At 41.4% G+C, this 21,149-nt stretch overlaps 1 protein-coding gene across 6 annotated transcripts in view; it reads right to left on the bottom strand.

Moving 5' to 3' along the window:
• The window catches only part of LOC8086480 (lon protease homolog 2, peroxisomal), a 28,366-nt gene extending 8,674 nt beyond the window's left edge, over positions 1-19,692 (bottom strand). For 2 of the 6 annotated variants that reach the window (XM_021463195.1, XM_021463198.1), the window contains exons 1-7: positions 19,239-19,692; positions 19,098-19,167; positions 18,464-18,554; positions 18,071-18,281; positions 17,861-17,971; positions 17,081-17,242; positions 16,808-16,880 (exon numbers count right to left, since the gene is read on the bottom strand). In XM_021463195.1, the coding sequence (XP_021318870.1) occupies positions 16,808-16,880; positions 17,081-17,242; positions 17,861-17,971; positions 18,071-18,281; positions 18,464-18,466 (560 nt within the window). In that variant the 5' untranslated portion in view covers positions 18,467-18,554; positions 19,098-19,167; positions 19,239-19,692. Of the gene's footprint in view, positions 1-13,120; positions 13,182-13,307; positions 13,575-16,807; positions 16,881-17,080; positions 17,243-17,860; positions 17,972-18,070; positions 18,282-18,463; positions 18,555-19,097; positions 19,168-19,238 lie in introns of those variants that run through there. The other 4 variants (XR_002454225.1, XM_021463197.1, XM_021463199.1 and 1 more) reach the window with 4 other exon arrangements.

Genomic DNA, 21,149 nt, shown 5'->3' with positions numbered 1-21,149 from the left:
ATCGTCGTCATCGGCCAAGCAGTCACCACTTCCCCCATGGTGTCAGAGGGGTTGACTAAGACGCAGAAAAGGAGACTGCAGCGCGAAAGACGGGAAGAACTAAGCAAGGGCGAGAAATCTGGTAAGTCTGGGGATCAGCAACAACTGGATCCTAAGAGGAAAGGGCCATCGACAGATGTTAACATGGTATTTATGTTGCCGATGGAGTTCCTCGCGCCATCCAGTGATGATGAAGAGTTGGAGTTTTCCGACCAGATAGCTCAGTTGGCTCTGGATCCGATGACAGCTATCTTTGAAAAGCCTGCCGACAATGAAAGCCAGCATCTTAAAGCCCTGTTTGTCAAAGGAAGAGTTGACAGTCAGCCGATGACCAAGATATTGATTGATGGTGGAGCTGCTATCAACATCATGCCATATGCAGTCTATCGGAAGCTTGGAAAAGGAGATCAAGATCTGACCAAGACCGATATGATGCTAAAAGACTTTGAGGGAAATGTATCTCCGGTTAAGGGAGCAATCTGTGTCGAGTTGACCATCGGCAGCAAAACCTTGCCGACAACTTTCTTTGTGATCAGTGGAAAAGGTGCTTATAATCTGCTGTTAGGGAGAGACTGGATTCATGCGAATTGTTGCATTCCATCAACAATGCACCAATGCTTGGTCCAGTGGGTAGGTGACAAGATTGAGATTGTCCCGGGAGATTCTTCCTATGTTATTGCATCGGCAGAGGCGGACACTTATGAAAGGACTAGGTGCATCTCAGGAGAGATTTGGGAGAAAGATTTCCTCAAAGTTGCCAATTATGAAATTCCACCGATCCAAGCAGTCGGTTCTGATGAGGAGTTTTAATAGATAGGTTCGCCGATGACGGAAAATTAGGCCAGGGATTCACATCGGCCGATGATTTAGTAGAAGTAGATATAGGTAGTGGTGATAAACCTAGACCTACTTTTATTAGTGCTAAGTTAAATTCTGAGTGTAAGCAGCAGTTAACCGATTTGTTAAAGGAATATAAAGATTGCTTTGCTTGGGATTATACTGAGATGTCTGGTTTAGACCGATCAATTGTTGAACATCGGTTACCCATCAAGTCTGGATTTCGGCCACATCAGCAGCTAGCTCGCCGATGTAATCCTAATATCCTTCCTAATATCAAGGCCGAGATAACCAAACTTATCGAAGCTAAATTTATTCGGCAATGTCGGTATGCCGAGTGGATTTCCAATATTGTTCCAGTTTACAAGAAAAATGGGAAGCTTCAGGTTTGCAATGATTTCAGGAGTCTTAACAAAGCTACGCCGATAGATGGTTACCCAATGCCAGTTGCCGATCTACTAGTTGATGCTGCGGCTGGACATCGGATCATCAGCTTTATGGATGGCAATGCAGGGTACAATTAGATATTCATGGCTGAAGAAGATATTTCAAAGACTGCATTTAGATGTCCAGGTCATGTTGGGTTGTTCGAATGGATAGTCATGACCTTTGGCTTGAAAAATGCTGGTGCTACTTATCAGAGGGCCATGAATTTTATCTTTCATGAGTTCATCGGCAAGCTGGTGGAAATTTATATTGATGATGTGGTGGTTAAGTGTGGAGATGTCACAAAACATCTTGCCGATTTGTGAAAGGTGTTGGAATGCACAAGGAAGCATGGTTTAAAGATGAACCCTAACAAGTGTGCATTTGGTGTATCGGCAGGACAATTCCTTGGTTTCATGGTGCATCAAAGGGGGATTGAAATTAGTAGGAGGTCCATTGATGCCATCAATAAAATTGTCGCTCCTACCAACAAAACTGAGCTCCAGTCCTTGATCGGCAAGGTAAATTTTATCAGGAGGTTCATATCTAACTTGTCTGGTAAAATTCGTGCTTTCAGTCCTTTACTTAAGTTGAAAGCCGATCAAGAATTTATATGGGGGAGAGAGCAATAGTTGGCTTTAGATGAAATCAAGAATTACTTGGTAAATCCTCTAGTTCTGATCCCACCTCAGCAAGGAAAGCCCTTCAGATTATATTTATCTACCGATGAGATGGTCATCGGTTCAGCTTTGATTCAAGAATTTGAAGGGAAGGAGCGTGTAATTTACTATTTAAGCAGAAGGTTGATTGATGCTGAGACCAGGTATTCAGCCATTGAAAAGTTATGTTTGTGTCTATACTTCTCATGCATTAAGTTGAGGCACTATTTGTTATCGGCTGAATGCACTGTTATATGCAAAGATGACGTGGTCCGATATATGTTGTCTATGCCGATTATGAGTGGTAGGATCGGTAAGTGGATTTTGGCACTGTCGGAATTCGATCTGCGTTACGAATCGGCTAAAGCAATCAAAGGACAGATTATGGCCGATTTTGTGACTCAACATTGTGGTGCAGTGGAGACTTTGGAAATTGTACCCTGGACGCTCTTCTTTGATGGATCCATGTGTGACCGGGGGGCAGGAATCGGCATAGTGTTAATTTCCCCTCAGGGGAGGAGATATGAGTTCTCCTTACCAATTGTTGCCACATCAACGAATAATCAAGCCGAATGTCAAGCTTTGATAAAGGGGTTGGAATTGTTAAGAGAAGTCCATGCTGACGCTGTCGAAGTCTTCGGAGATTCTATGCTGGTTATAAATCAATTGGCTAGAAGCTATGAATGCCGAAGCGAAGTCTTGATCGCTTACTATGAAAAAAGCATGCGACTATTAAAGGAATTCAAAGAGTTCCGATTAGAGCATGTTCCTCGGTTACATAATGAGGAGGCTAATCGGTTGGCTCAGCATGCTTTAGGGTATCAGCCTATGGTTAACACGTTATCGGCAATCGGTGCCGATGACTGGAGGAAAGAGATCGTTGATTATTTAAAGGATCCATCCAAGAAAGTTGAAAGGCGTGTTCGGTTTCAAGTCACCAAGTATGTGCTCCTCGAGGATGAATTGTATTATCGAACAATTGATGGAATTCTTCTCAAATGCTTGGGTGAGGATGAAGCTAAAAGTTTAATGGGAGAAATCCATGAAGGAGTATGTGGAGCACATCAGTCCGCATTTAAGATGAAGTGGATGATTAGGAGAAACGGGTATTATTAGCCGACTATACTTGAGGATTGTTTTAAGTATTTCAAAGGGTGTCAAGGATGTCAGAAATTTGGCAATGTTCAAAGAGCACCCGCATCGGCCATGAATCCTATTATTAAACCCTGGCCGTTCCGGGGATGGGCTATTGATTTAATTGGCCAGATTTATCCACCATCTAGCAAAGGACATAAGTTTATCTTGGTTGCCACCGATTATTTTACCAAGTGGGTTGAAGCTATTCCTTTGAAGAAGGTCACATCGGCTAACATGATTGATTTTGTGAAAGAGCATATTATTTACCGATTTGGTATTCCTCAAACAATTACTACCGATCAAGGTACTATGTTTACGTCGGGGGAGTTTGATGAGTTTGCAATCGGTATGGGAATTAAGGTGTTGAATTCTTCTCCTTATTATGCTCAAGCTAATGGACAGGCCGAAGCATCTAACAAAGGAATTATCAAGCTTATTAAACGGAAGATTGAAGAAAATCCTAGGAGGTGGCATACGTTGTTGAATGAAGCTTTATGGTATATCGGATGGCTTGTCATGGGTCGACCAAAGTTTCACCTTATCAGTTGGTGTATGGGCATGATGTAGTGCTACCTTGGGAAATTAAAACTGGGTCTAGGCGACTATCTTTTCAAGATCAGTTGGCTGCCGATGATTATACTACCTTGATGATAGACGAGTTGGATGATCTAACAGGGCATCGGCTAAGGGCTTTGATATGTATAGAAGAAAATAAGAAGAGAATTGCCAGATGATATGATAAGAAGGTAAAGGCTAAGGAGTTTGCCGATGGAGACTTAGTATGGAAACTAATCTTACCGATCGAGACTAAAAGTTCAAAGTTTGGGAAGTGGTCTCCCAATTGGGAAGGTCCCTATCGGATAAATCGATCTGCTCCTGGCAACGCCTATATCTTAGAAACTCTCGAAGGAGTTGAATTTCTTAGAGCATTGAACGACAAATATTCAAAGAGATATTACCCCAGCATATGGCTTGATGCATGAAAATTTAAGTGCCGATAACATTCCTATCGGCTGAATTAAAAGTGTATCTGGGGCCGGACTTAATGTTTTAAAAGGGTGCCGATAACAGTCCTATCGGCTGGACCAAAATGATTAGAAGAAAGAAGCAAAGCACGTCGCCGATGAAGAGTTTACATGTTTAACAGAGCCTAGATCGTCGATATGGCGCGTAGACGGATCTGGTTGGCTTCTTCTATCTCCTTCACGTCATCATCGGCAGAACCTTCCACTGGTTTCAGTTTCTTCTTCATCTGCAGTGCTTTACGGGCCTGGAGGTTTCGCTCTTGTTCAAGAATCTTGATTGCCTCATGCAGCTGGCTTTCTTCCTGTTGGGCTTAGGATAGAGCTTCTTCCACTTGTCCGAGTTCAGCCAATAGAGCTTCCCTTCTCGCCGATAGGTCAGAGATCTTTGGCTTCAGTGCATCTCCTGAGGATTTCAGAGTGCCGATGCTCTTATGCTTCTCATCGGCAAGGAGCTTCACTTTCATCATCTCCTCTAAGAGCTGAGCGTAAGCAGCTCTATCGGCAAGACGTTGGGCAGCCTTTTGGTACTACAGCTGACGACTCTCTAAGTGTGCAGCCTAAAAAAGAACCTCCTCGGCATCGGCAGGGATTTGACCTCTGAGAGCTTTGAACAGAACTTTGGCTGGATCAGAGTCATCGACCAATTGCGCTATATCTTGATGAAGAAGGGCTAACAGATCCGCCAGTTTTGCTCTAATCTCTGCCGATGAGATTCCAACTGCTCGAGAAGAACTTGCTTCCTCAACCTCATCCTCAGAGATCTCGATGGCGAAGGAGAACAGGTTGTCGGGAGAATCCTGTTCCTAAAAAAGCAGACAGAATAAGTTATTTTGTGGTCAAGTACTGATAGCAATAAAGATGAAGATTGGGTAACTTACTTGCTTCAGAGCCATCTCTCGCCTCTGACTAGTTGAAGCCGATGGAACCACAGGCTGATCGGCTGGGATTACCGATGAGACTATGTCAGTTGAAAGATTAACAAAGGTAATTACAAATTGGAAAAAGTGGGTTCATCGACAATAAATAGAAAGTATGGTACCTTGAGGAGATGCAGTACTAGTCTGAATCGAGGGTACTACCGATGCTATGATTAAGCTTGCTGGATTGGCAGTCTGCTCGTGTACATCAGCCAATGTTTCTTTTGGCTGAGGCTCTTCTGGCTGAGGTTCTTCGGGCTGGAGTTCTTCTGTTTGGGTTTCTTCTTGTGGTTGAAGAGGAGACGATGCTGGTTGTATCTGGGCTTCTGGAGTAGAAGGGGATGATTCTACTGGGATCGGAGATACTGGGGGAGGAGGAGGCGTTGCTGTTCCCTGGCGCTTTGCTTGCAATCTGGTACTCTTAGAACCTTTTCTCTTCGGTTGACTCGACTGGGGGGCATCGGCAGTCGTACTTCTGGTCTTTGCCGATGTACCGGTGTGATGATACAACAGGGGGAAGTTTATTGTTGACACTTGCTAACACCACTTGAATACTAGGTTGTCATTCCCAGCGTGGCACTAGAGTGTACTATGGTATTTATACGCACACAGATAATCCGCAAGCGCACGGATACCGTTGAAGCTTTTACCCGGTTAAAGGTTTTATCGTATCCACAGGGAAACGGGAGAACTGATCTACGCTCTAACTTAACCAATATAAGTAAATAGGTGTGAATAGGAAAGATGGTAGAATCGAATAAGAACAATATTAAAGGTAAGATAACAGTGAGTGATAATATGGGAATAGAGAGTAGAGCAATTCTAGTATATGGGCGATGGTAGCAGAATAGAGAGGATAACTATGGTTTCTCTACTTCAAAGGGGTATGTCTATGTCTGGGACGAACCACGTGATAAGAGTACACCACAAAGGATGCTTATCCATAGGCCGATAAACCCTACCCGTCCTGCTAACGAGAGGTGGACTACAGGGGACCAACGTAACTGTCACCTACGCGGCCTACCACACGATCCAGCTAGTCAGGGGATATCCACAAGTAATCTAGGTCTAAGCACCACGCTTACACCTATACTACAACTCTAACCTATAGGGTCCTATAGATTAGAAGTACTCAAAAGAGTTGTGAACCAGAACATACATGATTAGTAATTGCATAATGAATTAGAAGTAGATTACCAGAGTCATCCCATGAGCAAGCTTGATTAGAGCTTGATCATGGCGAAGTACAACCGGAGGAAGAACCGACAGGCCGGCCTCTCCTCTAATCCACCTTCGCTCTCCATCTCGCTACTATCTAGATCTACTCTAGTTTAGAGAAGAGAGGAGAGCTCTCATCTCTAAACCCTAGCTTTTGCTCTGTCTATGAATAATGAATAATGATCAAGGGGGTGCCTCCTCCAGGGGCCAGGGGGTCTGGTTTTATAGTCCCCTCAAGTGAACCTGGGCCGTCGGATCAAACCGACATTGATTGAACGGTTATTCTTGATCTTTTAGGTCGGTGGAGCATAATCCGCGAGATTGAGCGTGATTGGCCGAAAAAGGTGGGCGGGCGCCCTAAGGACTTGGGCGGGCGCCCTGTCCCTAACTCCGTTCGGTCTCCGCTTCCTTCCCGTGGCTTCTGGAGTCTTCTAGATGTAAGATAATTGCGCGGCACGTTGATATCTCTATGTAATCCCGATGTGTGGGCTTTTTTTCCTTATTTCCTGATAACCCCCTGCAGAAATAGACAAACACCAAAACTCGTGGAATTCTGTCAGATAAAACCCTAAGTCTCGATGTTGATTTCATTTGGATCCTTTTCTTTGTTTATTTGATAGTAAAATTTGATACTTAAGGACCGTCAACAAACTCCCCCAAGCTTACCTCTTGCTCGTCCCTGAGCAAGAATAGACTCAGCAATGGATCAGAAGTTGTTGCAATATCTTAAAAATTTGACGGTACACATGCTTTTTAAATAAGTTCTCATCTCTGAGTTAGAGTAAACTGTAAAGAACTAAAACTTACTTACTTTACCTTTCGCCATGGGACTTGTAACCGTCACTTCTGTCTTGAGTAGTTAAAAGATAGAACAGTCTAGCCAAGTGCCATGTCTCTTATTCTTGATCAGCTATAGCTCTGGAGTTTTTTCAGATTTTCAAATAAAACTTAGAAATTCCTTGTATGATTCTCTCAGAAACCCTAAGTCTCCTGTACCCCTAATTCTACTGTCGGACACTTGTCCATTTTTACCTCTCGTCTCACTCTTTTTCTTTTCTTTCGAGGCTCCGGGCACTTGCCCCTTTTTATTTCCTCGTTTATTTTTTTTCTTTTCTTTTTTTTTCTTCTTTTTTTTTCAGAGCACTCATCTCTTGAGATAATATAGCAAGTGGTAGTAGCAAGATAACTTGAGCATTTATTTCACAAGGGAAAAACACAGATGTTTTTGGCTATTCTCTCCCGAATTAGGAGTAGAATATTTTTAGGTGATTCTGGAGATGGAAATGGATGGATATATGTGGATGGTACTTCCGGAGTAGAAGTAGCATATATATGAGTGAACGTGCAAGTGAATATTGATTTAACCACATGACAAGCTCCTAAGGGTCTACACAGCTTGACCACACTCAATGCTCATAAGCAGTAAATAATAAATGTGTGGCTCAAAGTCTAGCAAGCATGTATATATGGCTGTGGTAGGAATTTAAACTCTCATCATACAGGAACTCATCATGCAATATTTTATAGATTTCTCAAAGATAAAATTCTCCAGAATTCTAGCATCTCTAGGAATAGATAAACAGCAGCTCAACCTTCCCATATCATATCCGTTAACAACTTAGATTTCAGATCAAGTTTTCATCCCACAAGTTTAGATCTAGAGCAAGCTTTAAATTATAACAGTTATGTCTAAACTTGAGAGAGAACTTCAAATTTGCAAATTAGGCAGAGCAACTATTCATTATATCCATGTTAGAGTTTTATTATTAAGATTCAGATTAGCATAGCCACTTTATTTATTTATTTATTAAACACACTAAGCAAAAGATATATATATATATATATAAGCACAAAATCTTTATTTGGTTTTTTCATAGTTTATGTATTTTAATATTCTAATATAATATAAGTATAAAGATAGATAGAAATACTTAGCGAGATAAATGGGGGTGCTCTCCCCCAAGCTGAATTTTGACGTAATTTCTCTTGATGTAGCTAGCAGGTGGCAGAGGTGTATTTGAAAGTCAGCAGCATTCTGACAGCGATTAGAATGTCCTCCGTCTGCTAGTCTTCTTGATTCTTAAATTCTGTGGAGCTCAAATAGACAACAAAGCTTGTGGAACTAATTAAGTGTTAGCATAAATATCTAGCCTTCATCACGTTGAGCTTCCTTAATAAATATTACTCCCTGTTTTTATATTTTTATTTTATAAAGTAGAAAAGAAATATTTATTTTATTTTTATGCCACCACAGTGAAGGTACTTATGGGTTTTATGCCACATGGGGCTTAGTATTTTTTAACATTTTTATTTTCTTTTCAAGATAGTATTTTTTAACATTTTTATTTTTCTTTTCAAGATAGCATGATTAACTAATAATCTATTTAAGGAAAGTAAATAATTAAAGAGAAAAGGGAATGCAGAAAGGATAAATATGGATAACTACCAATCTTACCTTTCGGCGAGGGTTCAATGTTTTAAGTCTTCTTGACAAGACTTCTCACCGTGTTCATTCTTCAGGTGCGTCATTTGATTCTGGTGCGGACCTTGACGTCTGCACCTTTTAATACGGTGTCACCCATGTTCTTCGTTTGCCCAGCAGTTCGAAGTGCGGTGTTAGTAGTATCTTGCTCAGTGTGTTTGTGCTGGTAGTGTACCTGCTCATAGAGACAAGGGAGAGATCAAGTGCATGGGCCCTGTTGGTGGAAAACACCAACAGAACCAAAAGAGTATTTGTTCTTCTCTAACCTTAAGCATAGTGAGCAAGACAAGTTGATGGATGATAAGTTCATGAGTGTAGCACTTATAACATTTGTCAGATCAGATCGCTCAACCTTATGGAAAGATAATCTATCTATGTATATGTCTTTTTCTTTATATCTCTCAATGATTGAATGTGTAACATTTTAGCTCATATGATTAGGAGTGTGGGATCATAGAGGTAGTACTAAGAACAAGGATTAAAGGACTAAACATGTTGAATCAGTTGGGTTGGTTAATCTAGAGTTGTAAATCATACACGTTTGTCTCTTTTATTTATATGAACGCCAGAACCAAGGAGAAGCTTATAAAAGAGATAGTCAAGTACCTTAAAATGTTACCTTGCTTGAAGAGTGATGGTACAGTATCATCTTGTGGAAGCTTTCCTTTCTTAGCGGTTGTGCATCGTGTTTGTGGCACCCTCCATGGATCATCTCTCTATGATGAATGAGCTATGTCCTTCTTGTGCAAATTGTTAAACTTCATGTGTCACTCTCTTCGTCTCTGATGTGAGTTTATCTCAGGACTTCCCAAATCGATATTGAAAGTTTTTCTGCAGGGGTTAGTCCGACAAAATATACCAATATCTACTCAAGCAGTTTTTTTAGTTCAATAACCAAACTAGACTCCATGTCTAATCAGATTAAGGAAGGCTATTTAACCTAAGCACCATGCTTAATTTAAATGCCAATAGAAGTATGGTGAGTACTTCCAACCAACACTTGCTAGTAAATAGACAAAGGTAGCATGACAGTATTTATAGAGATCTACTCAAGTGGAGATGAAGTAGTGTGATTAGTATTTAACAAATTGAGCATGTCTCAAAGGTAGGGACAACCAGCATAGCAACATGGCAAAGGATGTTTTTATGTAAAGTACTCCCCCAAGCTTGAATTTTACAAAATTCAAGTTTGGATGAATTTAATTCAATGTTGTATGATGATTGGTTGGACATACCTTGTGCTTGTCATTCATCCGATCTTCTTGCTCCAATCTTAGAAAGGTTAGTGACAAGAATACCCGAAGGAATATATTTTTTTTTACAATTATCCTTATATGCTCAATACACAAGGTAATGTTGCAAATAATTAAAGGCTCATGTTACGATCTGATCAATGCTTATTTTAAGACACTAAGCTTGTCCTTGGGAAACCATCAGTTTATGTTGGCGAAGTGGTTTCCCCTCCGACGCCAACCTATATCTAGATCAACTCAACGAGATCTGCAATATTTATTATAGACATATGCATCGACAACCGCCCTTTTAAAGTTTTTATAAATAGAAAGGAAGAGGGGGTTGGAGATCTCAAGTGTGGTAATGTCGGAGAGACCAATAGATTGGGAAGATGTTGCATATGAGCATGGAGTAAACGAAGTGGCTATGAAATAAATTCCGTGCTCATTAATGCTATCTTCGTCTCCAATCTGAATGTTCGGAGTTTCTCCTGGATTGGTCTCACCTATGTCCTCTTCTGTAGTTGGATGAATCTCATCTTCAAAGGGAGTCAAGAACTCACCATTTGAAATTGAGCCAAAGTCAGAACCCATTAAGGCTTCTTCCTTATCCATCCATTCTACACATTCTAGCCATTTAGAACTTGTGATCAAAATAGGGGAGGTGTTAGAATTTTCTATATGGCTTAGCTCTCCTTCTATGGCATTACTTGACATGCCATCCTTATGGTCTTCATGACTCCTATGGTTTGGTCGTCTTGGTGAATTGCTAGGATCATCATGAGACTGAAAAGAAGAGGGATAAGAGGGATCTCTAAGGTCAAGGATGGATTTAGAACTTGTGAACATGGAAGGGGAGTAGATAGAATTGTCTATATGGCTTAGCTCTCCTTCACTTGATATGTCATCCTCGACTTCTTCATGATAGGAACCAGGACATTCTCTAAGAGAAACATTATTGCAATGATTTGAATTATCCCTGCTTGAAGGTCTCTTATAGAACCAGAAGTCTAAACCATCAGCATCTAAAAGATTTAAGGTCGGAATTCCTTCCTCCCTTGGAGAATTTTGGGGTATTGATGGTTTAGGATCGATAGCTAAAGTTTGGGATTGAAGTGGTTGTGATCTGGCTATCGAAACTTCTTCTTGTCTAGGAACTGGTTCTTTCTCTTTCTCAGAGATATAAAAGCTAGGAGACTTTCCGCTCATTAAATCAATCAAATTCCAAGCTTCACTAGCGGATAGGTGGTGGAAAGATCCTCCAGAGGCTGCATGAAGGGTTTGCCTATTTTTCCTACTAAGGCCCTCAAAAAAGTGAATTAGAAGAACTTCTTCTGGAATAGAAAGTTTTGGACCAGTGAGAGTAAGGTTAATAAAGCGGTCCCATGATTTGCCAAGAGATTCTTCTTCCAGTTGTCTAAAAGAAAGAATCTCACGCCGAAGTTCCACCACTTTGGAGATTGGAAAATATTTAGAAAGAAAACTACTATATAACTCCTTCCAATCTCCATGAACACTCTCTACTTTGAGTTTATACCAATGTCTAGCTTTTTCCGTTAAAGAGAACGGAAAGAGCTTCCATTTAAGGGTCTCATCGGACATGCCTTCTATGCGAAGGAGGTCACATACTCGATAAAACTCTCTTAGGTGTGTGTATGGGTTTTTCTCACCTTCTCCTGAGAAAGATTGTTTTTGAATAAATTCTATGTATTCGGGGTCTATCTCAAAACTAGATGCTATGATAGGCTTTGAAGATTTTGGTGGTTCGAGATGTGTGCCCATAGGTCTATGAAATTCATAGATAGACATGTTTGAATTCATAATAGACAGAGATCAAGGATTAGATAAGAAGAAAGAATAACAGAGATGAGGCAAAGGATAAAAGGAAAATATTATTATTATTATTATTATTATTATTATTTTATAAAATGATTAAACTAGTTCGTAGTCAACTCAGCAACCGTTTCCCCGGCAACGGCGCCAAAAATGCTTGTTGACACTTGCTAACACCACTTGAATACTAGGTTGTCATTCCCAGCGTGGCACTAGAGTGTACTATGGTATTTATACGCACACAGATAATCCGCAAAGCGCACGGATACTGTTGAAGCTTTTACCCGGTTAAAGGTTTTATCGTATCCACAGGGAAACGGGAGAACTGATCTATGCTCTAACTTAACCAAGATAAGTAAATAGGTGTGAATAGGAAAGATGGTAGAATCGAATAAGAACAATATTAAAGGTAAGATAACAGTGAGTGATAATATGGGAATAGAGAGTAGAGCAATTCTAGTATATGGGCGATGGTAGCAGAATAGAGAGGATAACTATGATTTCTCTACTTCAAAGGGGTATGTCTATGTCTGGGACGAACCACGTGATAAGAGTACACCACAAAGAATGCTTATCCATAGGCCGATAAACACTACCCGTCCTGCTAACGAGAGGTGGACTACAGGGGACCAACGTAACTGTCACCTACGCGGCCTACCACACGATCCAGCTAGTCAGGGGATATCCACAAGTAATCTAGGTCTAAGCACCACGCTTACACCTATACTACAACTCTAACCTATAGGGTCCTATAGATTAGAAGTACTCAAAAGAGTTGTGAACCAGAACATACATGATTAGTAATTGCATAATGAATTAGAAGTAGATTACCAGAGTCATCCCATGAGCAAGCTTGATTAGAGCTTGATCATGGCGAAGTACAACCGGAGGAAGAACCGACAGGCCGGCCTCTCCTCTAATCCACCTTCGCTCTCCATCTCGCTACTATCTAGATCTACTCTAGTTTAGAGAAGAGAGGAGAGCTCTCATCTCTAAACCCTAGCTTTTGCTCTGTCTATGAATAATGAATAATGAATAATGATCAAGGGGGTGCCTCCTCCAGGGGCCAGGGGGTCTGGTTTTATAGTCCCCTCAAGTGAACCTGGGCCGTCGGATCAAACCGACATTGATTGAACGGTTATTCTTGATCTTTTAGGTCGGTGGAGCATAATCCGCGAGATTGAGCGTGATTGGCCGAAAAAGGTGGGCGGGCGCCCTAAGGACTTGGGCGGGCGCCCTGTCCCTGACTCCGTTCGGTCTCCGCTTCCTTCCCGTGGCTTCTGGAGTCTTCTAGATGTAAGATAATTGCGCGGCACGTTGATATCTCTATGTAATCCCGACGTGTGGGCTTTTCTTCCTTATTTCCTGATAACCCCCTGCAGAAATAGACAAACACCAAAACTCGTGGAATTCTGTCAGATAAAACCCTAAGTCTCGATGTTGATTTCATTTGAATCCTTTTCTTTGTTTATTTGATAGTTAAATTTGATACTTAAGGACCGTCAACATTTATGAGTACAAGTGTAATAAGTATAAGATTGGAATCGGTATAAGTTGAAGCACTTAAGAATTTACCTTGAAGGCTTGTGCTAGAGTAGTGCCAGCTACCGATGGAGATGTTCTTGTTCGTTTGGTAGTGACTTTCTTAAGGCGTACACCTCGATGCATTATAGCAGCCAGAGTTGGAGCGTTGTTGCTGATCAAAGAAATTGGACCTGATGGAAGGAGCTCAATCAGCTCCTGCTGACCAATGGTGCTATGCCATCGACCTGTATGTAACAAGGAAAGTAAGTTACCGATGAAAAAATAAAAGTGAAGGGATCGAAGCATCGGTATTAAAATACTTACAGTGTTATCGAGAACTTTGTATTGGGGATCGATCATGCCACGGTATGTGAGAGCCAATCTGCAGAACAGATGTTCTTTCCATTCTTCCCACCACTGTTTGTATGCCTGAGTGATGAAGAGAGCCGGGATCCAAGCCGATAGATCGACATCTGTATCGGCATTTGGTGGAAGTTGGGCTACCCTGATCCATTCCAGATTGTTGGTAATGATCTCCCTCGGCTTTATCACATTGGCGTAGCAGAGTGCAATCGGCAGTTGGCCAAAAGCTAGTTGGCGAGCTAGTGCCGATGGGTTATAAAACTCATAGGTCAGATTGGAGGCTTTCCCACTACCAAAGAAATTCACTGGTATGGCTCTTGGGGTGATAATTGCCATCATCACGTCATGATCCTTGTTGAGAGCATCATTGAAGGGGTGGAAGATCAAAGGAAATCTGGTGTCTGGATCTTCATAAGGCATCCATACTCGCTGTTCTCTGGTCAGGCCCTCGTACAGAGTCTCAAAGAATCGGCTAACCTGGTCTGCGTTGCCACCTGTGCCAGGCAAAACTATGGCAGCTTCGCCAAAGTTCAGAGGGGAACGAGTTGCTGATTCTTCTTCATCCAGCTCATAATCTTCGGCTATGTCCCTAGGGAAGCGCTGCGCAAAGAGGTCGAACTCAAGGCGTTTGTGCATGTGAAGACTAAGCCACATATTGATGAACCTCCAGTGACCTCCTAAGTTGCTGATGGGTTGACCAAGCAGTAGTTTCCTTTCTACCTGGTGGAGGAGGTGATAAGCAGAGCCGAGCAGCTATCGGCCGAGGGGAAATCGGCCACCATTAGCTAATCTCTCTGCTGCCGATAGGTAAACAGAGGTTGGTCCTGCCGATCAACCGCAGAATACAAACTTGTCCAACCACATGTTCACGAAGGTAGTCTGTTCCTTTATGTTGACAGGCCCCGTTCTACGATACTTCTGAATGTACCCAGACCAACCGCCGATAGCGCGAGTTTCCACCTTAGCGCTAGGTTTGGTGTCGAACAGGTGCCTGTTATCGGCAGTGGATATGTCTAAGCATGTGAGCATAAGCACATCGGCAAGTGTAGGAGAAACAGGGCCATGGCCAAACACAAAAGCATTAAGTGTGTCTGACCAGAAATATGATGCAGCGATCAACAGCGACTCATTTCTATCCATATCGGCAAGGGACAACCTAATGCACTGGTCCAGTTTTCGCTCGCCCCATTGAACCTCATTTGAATGGCTGACTCAAGAACCAATCCTTCCATCCCTTGATAGGACTGGGCCAGGAACGGAAGGCATCCTTCCATAGATCTAGAGAAAAATTTTCAGCTCTAAAAGGAATTCTGTTTGTCTCTGCGTTTATCAGATCGGTGGGATCTGGGTTCCCTAGCGGGCCGAGACATTGGAGGTGTGGTTGATCGGTAGGGATGACAATCTTATTGGACAAATCCTAGAAGTTTTTAAGGATAAAAAGAAGAACAAAGGAAAAAGGGGGATGTTCAGTAAGATGAATTGCGGATGAATAGGGGTATGATAAAAGTACAGGAGACAGGGTGGTAAACTGACCTCAGGAACAACAAAGTTGATGGCCATCTCCTCGCAGGGAAGAAGATCAAAGACTTTGGGGTTGGTGGAGAAAGGCCTTCGTTGGAGATCTTGGAAACCTCGGGTGGTGCCGTCGCCGTGAAAGTGAGTTTTGGGCTGTAGAATGACAAGATGGAGAAGGAGTACCCAAGAAGAAAGTATTTATAGGACAAAACGGGTAGGGGCAAATCTGACTTATCTCTTTGCCGCATCCGTGAAATCCGAGGGTGTTCAGATGGATATGGTAACTATTCGCACGATAATCAAGGGATTGCACAGGTGATTTGATAGCAAGCGGTCGTGATTTTGGAGATATTTTACTGTGCAAGATCTCCTGGTCGGTCCATCGGTAGCTCCCTCTAACGGTAATATTGCCGATGGGCGAATAAAGCGGGGATGTCCAGTTTGGGAGGTTGAGGAATTCGAGGAATCTGCAGAAGAATCGGGCCAGGGTTGTTCGACTTCAACGGTCGGTTGCCAAATTGGGAGAGTTAATTGCGGAAAGACATCATTATTGCAGAGAATTTCAGAGCATTAATGATTTTATACTTCGAAATTGAGGGGCATGTGTTGACACCGTTTTTGGACGCGTACCCAGGGATCGGTAAAGAATAGATCGGCAGAAGGAACAATGGTAACAAGTCTACAGAGAAGTTGCCGATGAGGGTGATTGCCGATGAAGAGACAGCTGAATGTGACTAAGTCCAGAAGTGGTGGCGCGTTTGTGCCGATGGTCAATGGCTATGATAAGAAGTCTGCCGATGACTCGGAAGGAGAACGTGAAGGTTGCCGATTGACTTGTGGTGGTGTCCCGGTCTGTTACGAGAGGATAGTTTTATGTTTTTCATAGATATTTAAGTTCGTTTTATGTACAAATTCCGTTTAATTTGGAGTTCGAGTCCTAGTCGTGTCTAATTGTAGCTCTTTGAGCAGGGTATAAATGTAGACCCTAGGACCTTGTAATGAGACATCTATCAATCAATCAAACACAAGTTTTTACATATATTCTAGCATCTACTTTTTCGACGACTTCGTCATATTTTTCCTTTTATTACGAGTTCTTAGGAGTTCGTCGACTTAAGCTCGGCGTATTCTCGAATTCCGCGTGAATACCTCTTGGCCATGACATCCGGGCGCATCGCTGTTGTCGGGACCAAAGTATTCGAATTATCACCTTTGCCGATAGTAAGGTCAAATCGGATGGCACGCCTTAACGTTTGAATCGGGTATTAGCCCTTTATGTTTGCAGATCAACTTTTGCACCAACAAATATGTACATGAAACAATTGAAATAATTTTATTTTTTAACTATTCCTTCATTGAAACAATTGTAATATCATAATTTGCATTTGACATTGTTAGCACAAACTAATTGGTGATCAGGTCTTTGATACTCCCAGTCTGGATGGAACAAGGCCATCCTTTTTCGAGCATGCCAAACCAAAAAAGTTATCAGGTCTAATTAAAATACCATGACTAAATGCTCTCTGTGATCTCTTGATTACCAAATTTTGTGCACATATTTAGGTGAATAAAAAATCTGTCACACACAACAACAAATTACCTTGCAATGAAGATAATTCTGAATTTATGTGAAGCTTTGCACCTTTGTGTAACCTTTCTCATCAAAGACACATCTACAAGAAAAAACAGATGGATAATTGCATCATCCTTTAGGAAAGGATGTCTTTAAGATACATTAACCTTTAAGTTTTAAGGTATTGCATGAGAAGAAACTGTACTTATATGTACTATGCTATAAAAGCCAGAAACTTAAGACTACAATGAACAGGTAAACAGACAGAACAAAACAAGTTTCTTTTATTCAAAACTTTACCAATCTTTGTCATGTCAAGGCGTGAAACACGGGCAACATGGTATGGTCCTCTTGCACTTAGTTCCTCAATGTTGAACCTACATAAGAACAACAATGTATGTAACCCTTCCACTTGGCTTCTCCACCCCTCCGGAAAGGTGTAAAGCTCTGGCAGCAACTCCCCTGCACATGGAGAAAAAAACGAAGTTAAGGAAAAGTTAAATAAAAAAATGCAAAAGGTAGTTAAATATTGCCTGCGATATCATAATTTATAATTGCATAAAAAATGTAAAACAAAAATTGTCTATAATTGCATATTTTGTCAGTGTATGTGCCCATAGGTTCAATATAGCTTAAGTTATAGCTGCAAATAATAAATATAAATATTCATAGTTCAGCAAATCTTTCGTAGGAAGAAGTAGGTTAATAAATATGAAAAACTGTGCATGCTTACATGCACCCTCCTCTAGCTAAGCTTATTAAGCGAAACTGTGTGAAAAGTCCCTTGGACAGATTACTGTGTGAAATATATCTGATCATTGTCAATCTATATCAGCCATGTTTTTTCTCGGACAAATGTAGGCTAATGAACGTTGCACTTGTGTGCTCACATGGCATACACAGGGTAAAATAAATAAAAAGGCAAACATTTGCCTCATGTTTGTAGAGTAGAATGCAGTATAGATCCCATTGTTATATCCACCAACAGTCAACTCCCACACCTGAATGTGTTTATCTCTATAGCCTTGTTCAGAAATAAAATACAAGCATTAGATGAGCAAAGATAGTGATGTCACACACACTTGCTATGCCAGTGAATGGGTCCTTCCCTTTTTTTGTGTCCTGCCTTGATGACTCTCCTACAAAACTGCCAGGTTGCCATGTCTCCTTCACCAGAATAACTGCCCACACCTAAAAGAGCGATAACAATGGCAGGAAGTAAATGCATGTACACAATGCCCAGCAATTTTGCTCATACAGAAAAATTCGAAGCCACAGTCTTTATCTCACCAGGAGTTAGAAAGAGCCAACAGCTGTTGCCTCTGAGTCCCACACAGGAAGTACCCTGATCAGGCCTTTCTCTTCCTTTTGCCAGAGCTCTTGCTCCACCAACTTCACACTGAGCAGCGGTAACCATCTCATGAAGATCATTCCAATCCTCAATCTTACGATCTTGGACATTCCAAATGCGAACTTTCTCATCCAATGATGAAGTTATCATCTACAGGATTGAACCGGATGCAAGTTATTGCCAAATGTTTGATTGCAAAGAAGCAAAATCAACTGTTAGGATGGTCCAAAGTTGAAACAATTTGTACTGAGGAATAAAAGGGAATTCATCTTTCTTTTTAAAAGAAGACACCGTAACAAATGGATAGAGATATATCATGTGACAAAACTCACCATAGTTTGTATGTGAGAATGTTTTCAAACAGGCACTGGTAGTGATGTCCCAGGGCTTAACAGTTCTGTCCATGGAGGATGAAATCAAGTACTGCAAGAGAAGGTGTCAATCACAGCTATTTCCTGACAGTAGTGGCCAATAAATTGTACTGACTGTTTCCTACCCAAAGTGCCAAAAAGAAGCAGGCCTAAAAAGAGCAGGGCAATAAGCAGTAATCTTCTTATAACAGTGGAAAGTCCGTGATGAATACAAATATGTTGTATTTTTCTTAATCGAACAGACATGTCAATAATATCAGATTTGCACAGATAAGTAATGGGCAAACTATTACATGCGGCAAGAAAATTGACCAGGTACTGTTGCATAATTAGTGTAGTTCTCAGCTACAAGATCTCCTGTTACATGCTGATGAGACATATGCCCAATTTCCCATGTGGCAAAATGCCAAAAATGATTTGCTTGCAACATTGTATATTCATTTGGTTTATGGCCATTTTAACACAGAATTCCTTACAGCTATACTAGAATTCATCACAACAGACATTAAGTGTTTCTTTTCTATCTGAAGAAAATTGATCTGTACAATTATTGAATAAGTTGTTTCAGAATTACTCAGAAATACCGAATTCGTACCTGAGATTTGGACCATGACATATCAAGAACATCGGCGGCATGCCCCAGAAGTGAGCAAACTGGCTTATCTCTGAAACCAAACACACACTCAGGAACAAGCTGTCGACGGTTGGTGGCTTGGTGCAGGTGCGGGGCGCTCACCTACTGGGGTTTGTGCAGGGATCCACATGATGGCGCCTGCGAGCAGCACCTTGTTACGGAGATGACAGTATGCATGGCAAGTCAGCTCGGCAGCTCCACCGGCGAGTCCGCCATGTCCGTCGGACACGCAAATCACGTCGATGCCGAGGTGGGGAGGGGGAGGGGAAGCGCACCAGTGTACGGCAAAGAGACAAGGGCACTAGGGCAGGAGAGCAGCCGGGGCAGACACGGCCGGCGGAGAGCGACGGTGGCGCGGACGCGCGAGGAGTAGTGGAGGGAAACAAGGTCGCCACGCTCGTGCAGAGGTGAGTGGAGGGACGCACAAGGAGGGGCAGAAGGATGCTGGGTCGGCAGATCCACGTTGGCAAGCTCGGGGAGGCAGCTCCGCCGGGTCCCGTTGGCGTGGAGCGCCGGCCGAGGAGAAAGAAGAGCAGGCGGTAGGAGAGAATCTTGATTTGCAGAGAGAGAGAGGATAGTGAGAAAGGGAGAGGAAATGGATATTAAGGAAAAAAGAAAAAACACAATACAAAATCGAAAATACATTCTAAGGTCAAACGTACAATTTAAATTAAAGTAAAAAATTTATTTATGTACACTTAAATTGTATAAATAAGGGTAAACTAATTTTGTATGGAGAAACAAAATATCTTCCACTTCCAATGTGCAAGATGATATGAAAGCGTTTAGACTAAAGCTTGCGGCGATCTTACTATCGTCAGAGTTAAATAAACGAAAGGATTGTCGATATCTTGATAGCGATAAAAATATTGGAAGCCCAAGCGACTGTACCATAATAGAGAACCCACGAAAAAGAGAAAACGTTCTGAGGAGATCGAATGCTTAGTGGTTCAAATAGACACCCTACAACATATACAGACACAAAACAAATTCTCACAAGTTTTTGTCTAAGCCACACATATTTATACACTTTTGTCTAAGATTTTGTGAAAGTTTTTTCACAAAACATAGTATTACCCATACGACACACAATAATATTTACATATATGTATACTCAAATGTGTGACAGGATGGTATGTATGGAGATGCGGCGAAACTTATTTATGAATTTATTGGCGCACGGAAGAAATGGATATCGGAGATCTCTTCCTGCCGATATTAAACATTAGCTTAGTCGTATCACGGAAAGGTCTATAAAGTAGAATTTGTGAGCCTACAACGTCGTGGTCTCCGTGACTATGTTTGATTTCACATACTTTGCTTCTTTAAGATAAATGCCACATTAAAGTTGGTATGTAAGTTTTATTATAATATTATTATTTTATTGTGCGATCCGTGTATTTTAAATAAAAAATGTTAGCTATCCCGTAGCAACGAACGAGCACGCTACCTAGTTATAACAAAACACCGCAAGTTACTACCTAGTTATAACAAAACACCGCAAGTTATGTCTCCAGGCAATTTGGCTTCACCATCACACCCTCAGGCTTCACAGTGACAACAACAATAAATCTGCAATCAACCGAACAGTGTGAGTGGTCTGAGTAATAACAAGCAAACATGACATAGATCTTGAATAGGTACTGAATATGATCATGATTTACATCCATTGCAGTCTCCCAATTTGATCTCATTACTAAATATGATAGAGCTCTTACATAGCAAGCAAATATGACAACGTGAGTGATCTAATTAATAGCAAGCAAATATAAACAACAATGTCAAGCAGTTTTTTACATAGATTTCTAAATCTTAATTTCACAGGTCACATTAAGCTTAATTACAACTGAGATCATAGTTCTATTCTAGAAGAAGCTCTCAACAAATGGATCAGATTCTCAGTAGATGAGATGACATTAAGGCCTTGTTTACTTCCACCCTAAAACCCAAATTTTTTCAAGATTCTCCGTCATATCAAATCTTTACACGCATGCATAGAGTATTAAATATAGA

The sequence above is a fragment of the Sorghum bicolor genome, chromosome 6, assembly GCF_000003195.3.
Source record: "Sorghum bicolor cultivar BTx623 chromosome 6, Sorghum_bicolor_NCBIv3, whole genome shotgun sequence".
In the NCBI taxonomy this organism is placed as follows: domain Eukaryota; kingdom Viridiplantae; phylum Streptophyta; class Magnoliopsida; order Poales; family Poaceae; genus Sorghum; species Sorghum bicolor.
Note: the sequence above shows the minus strand (reverse complement) of the source record. Positions and strands in the feature narration are given on the sequence as shown.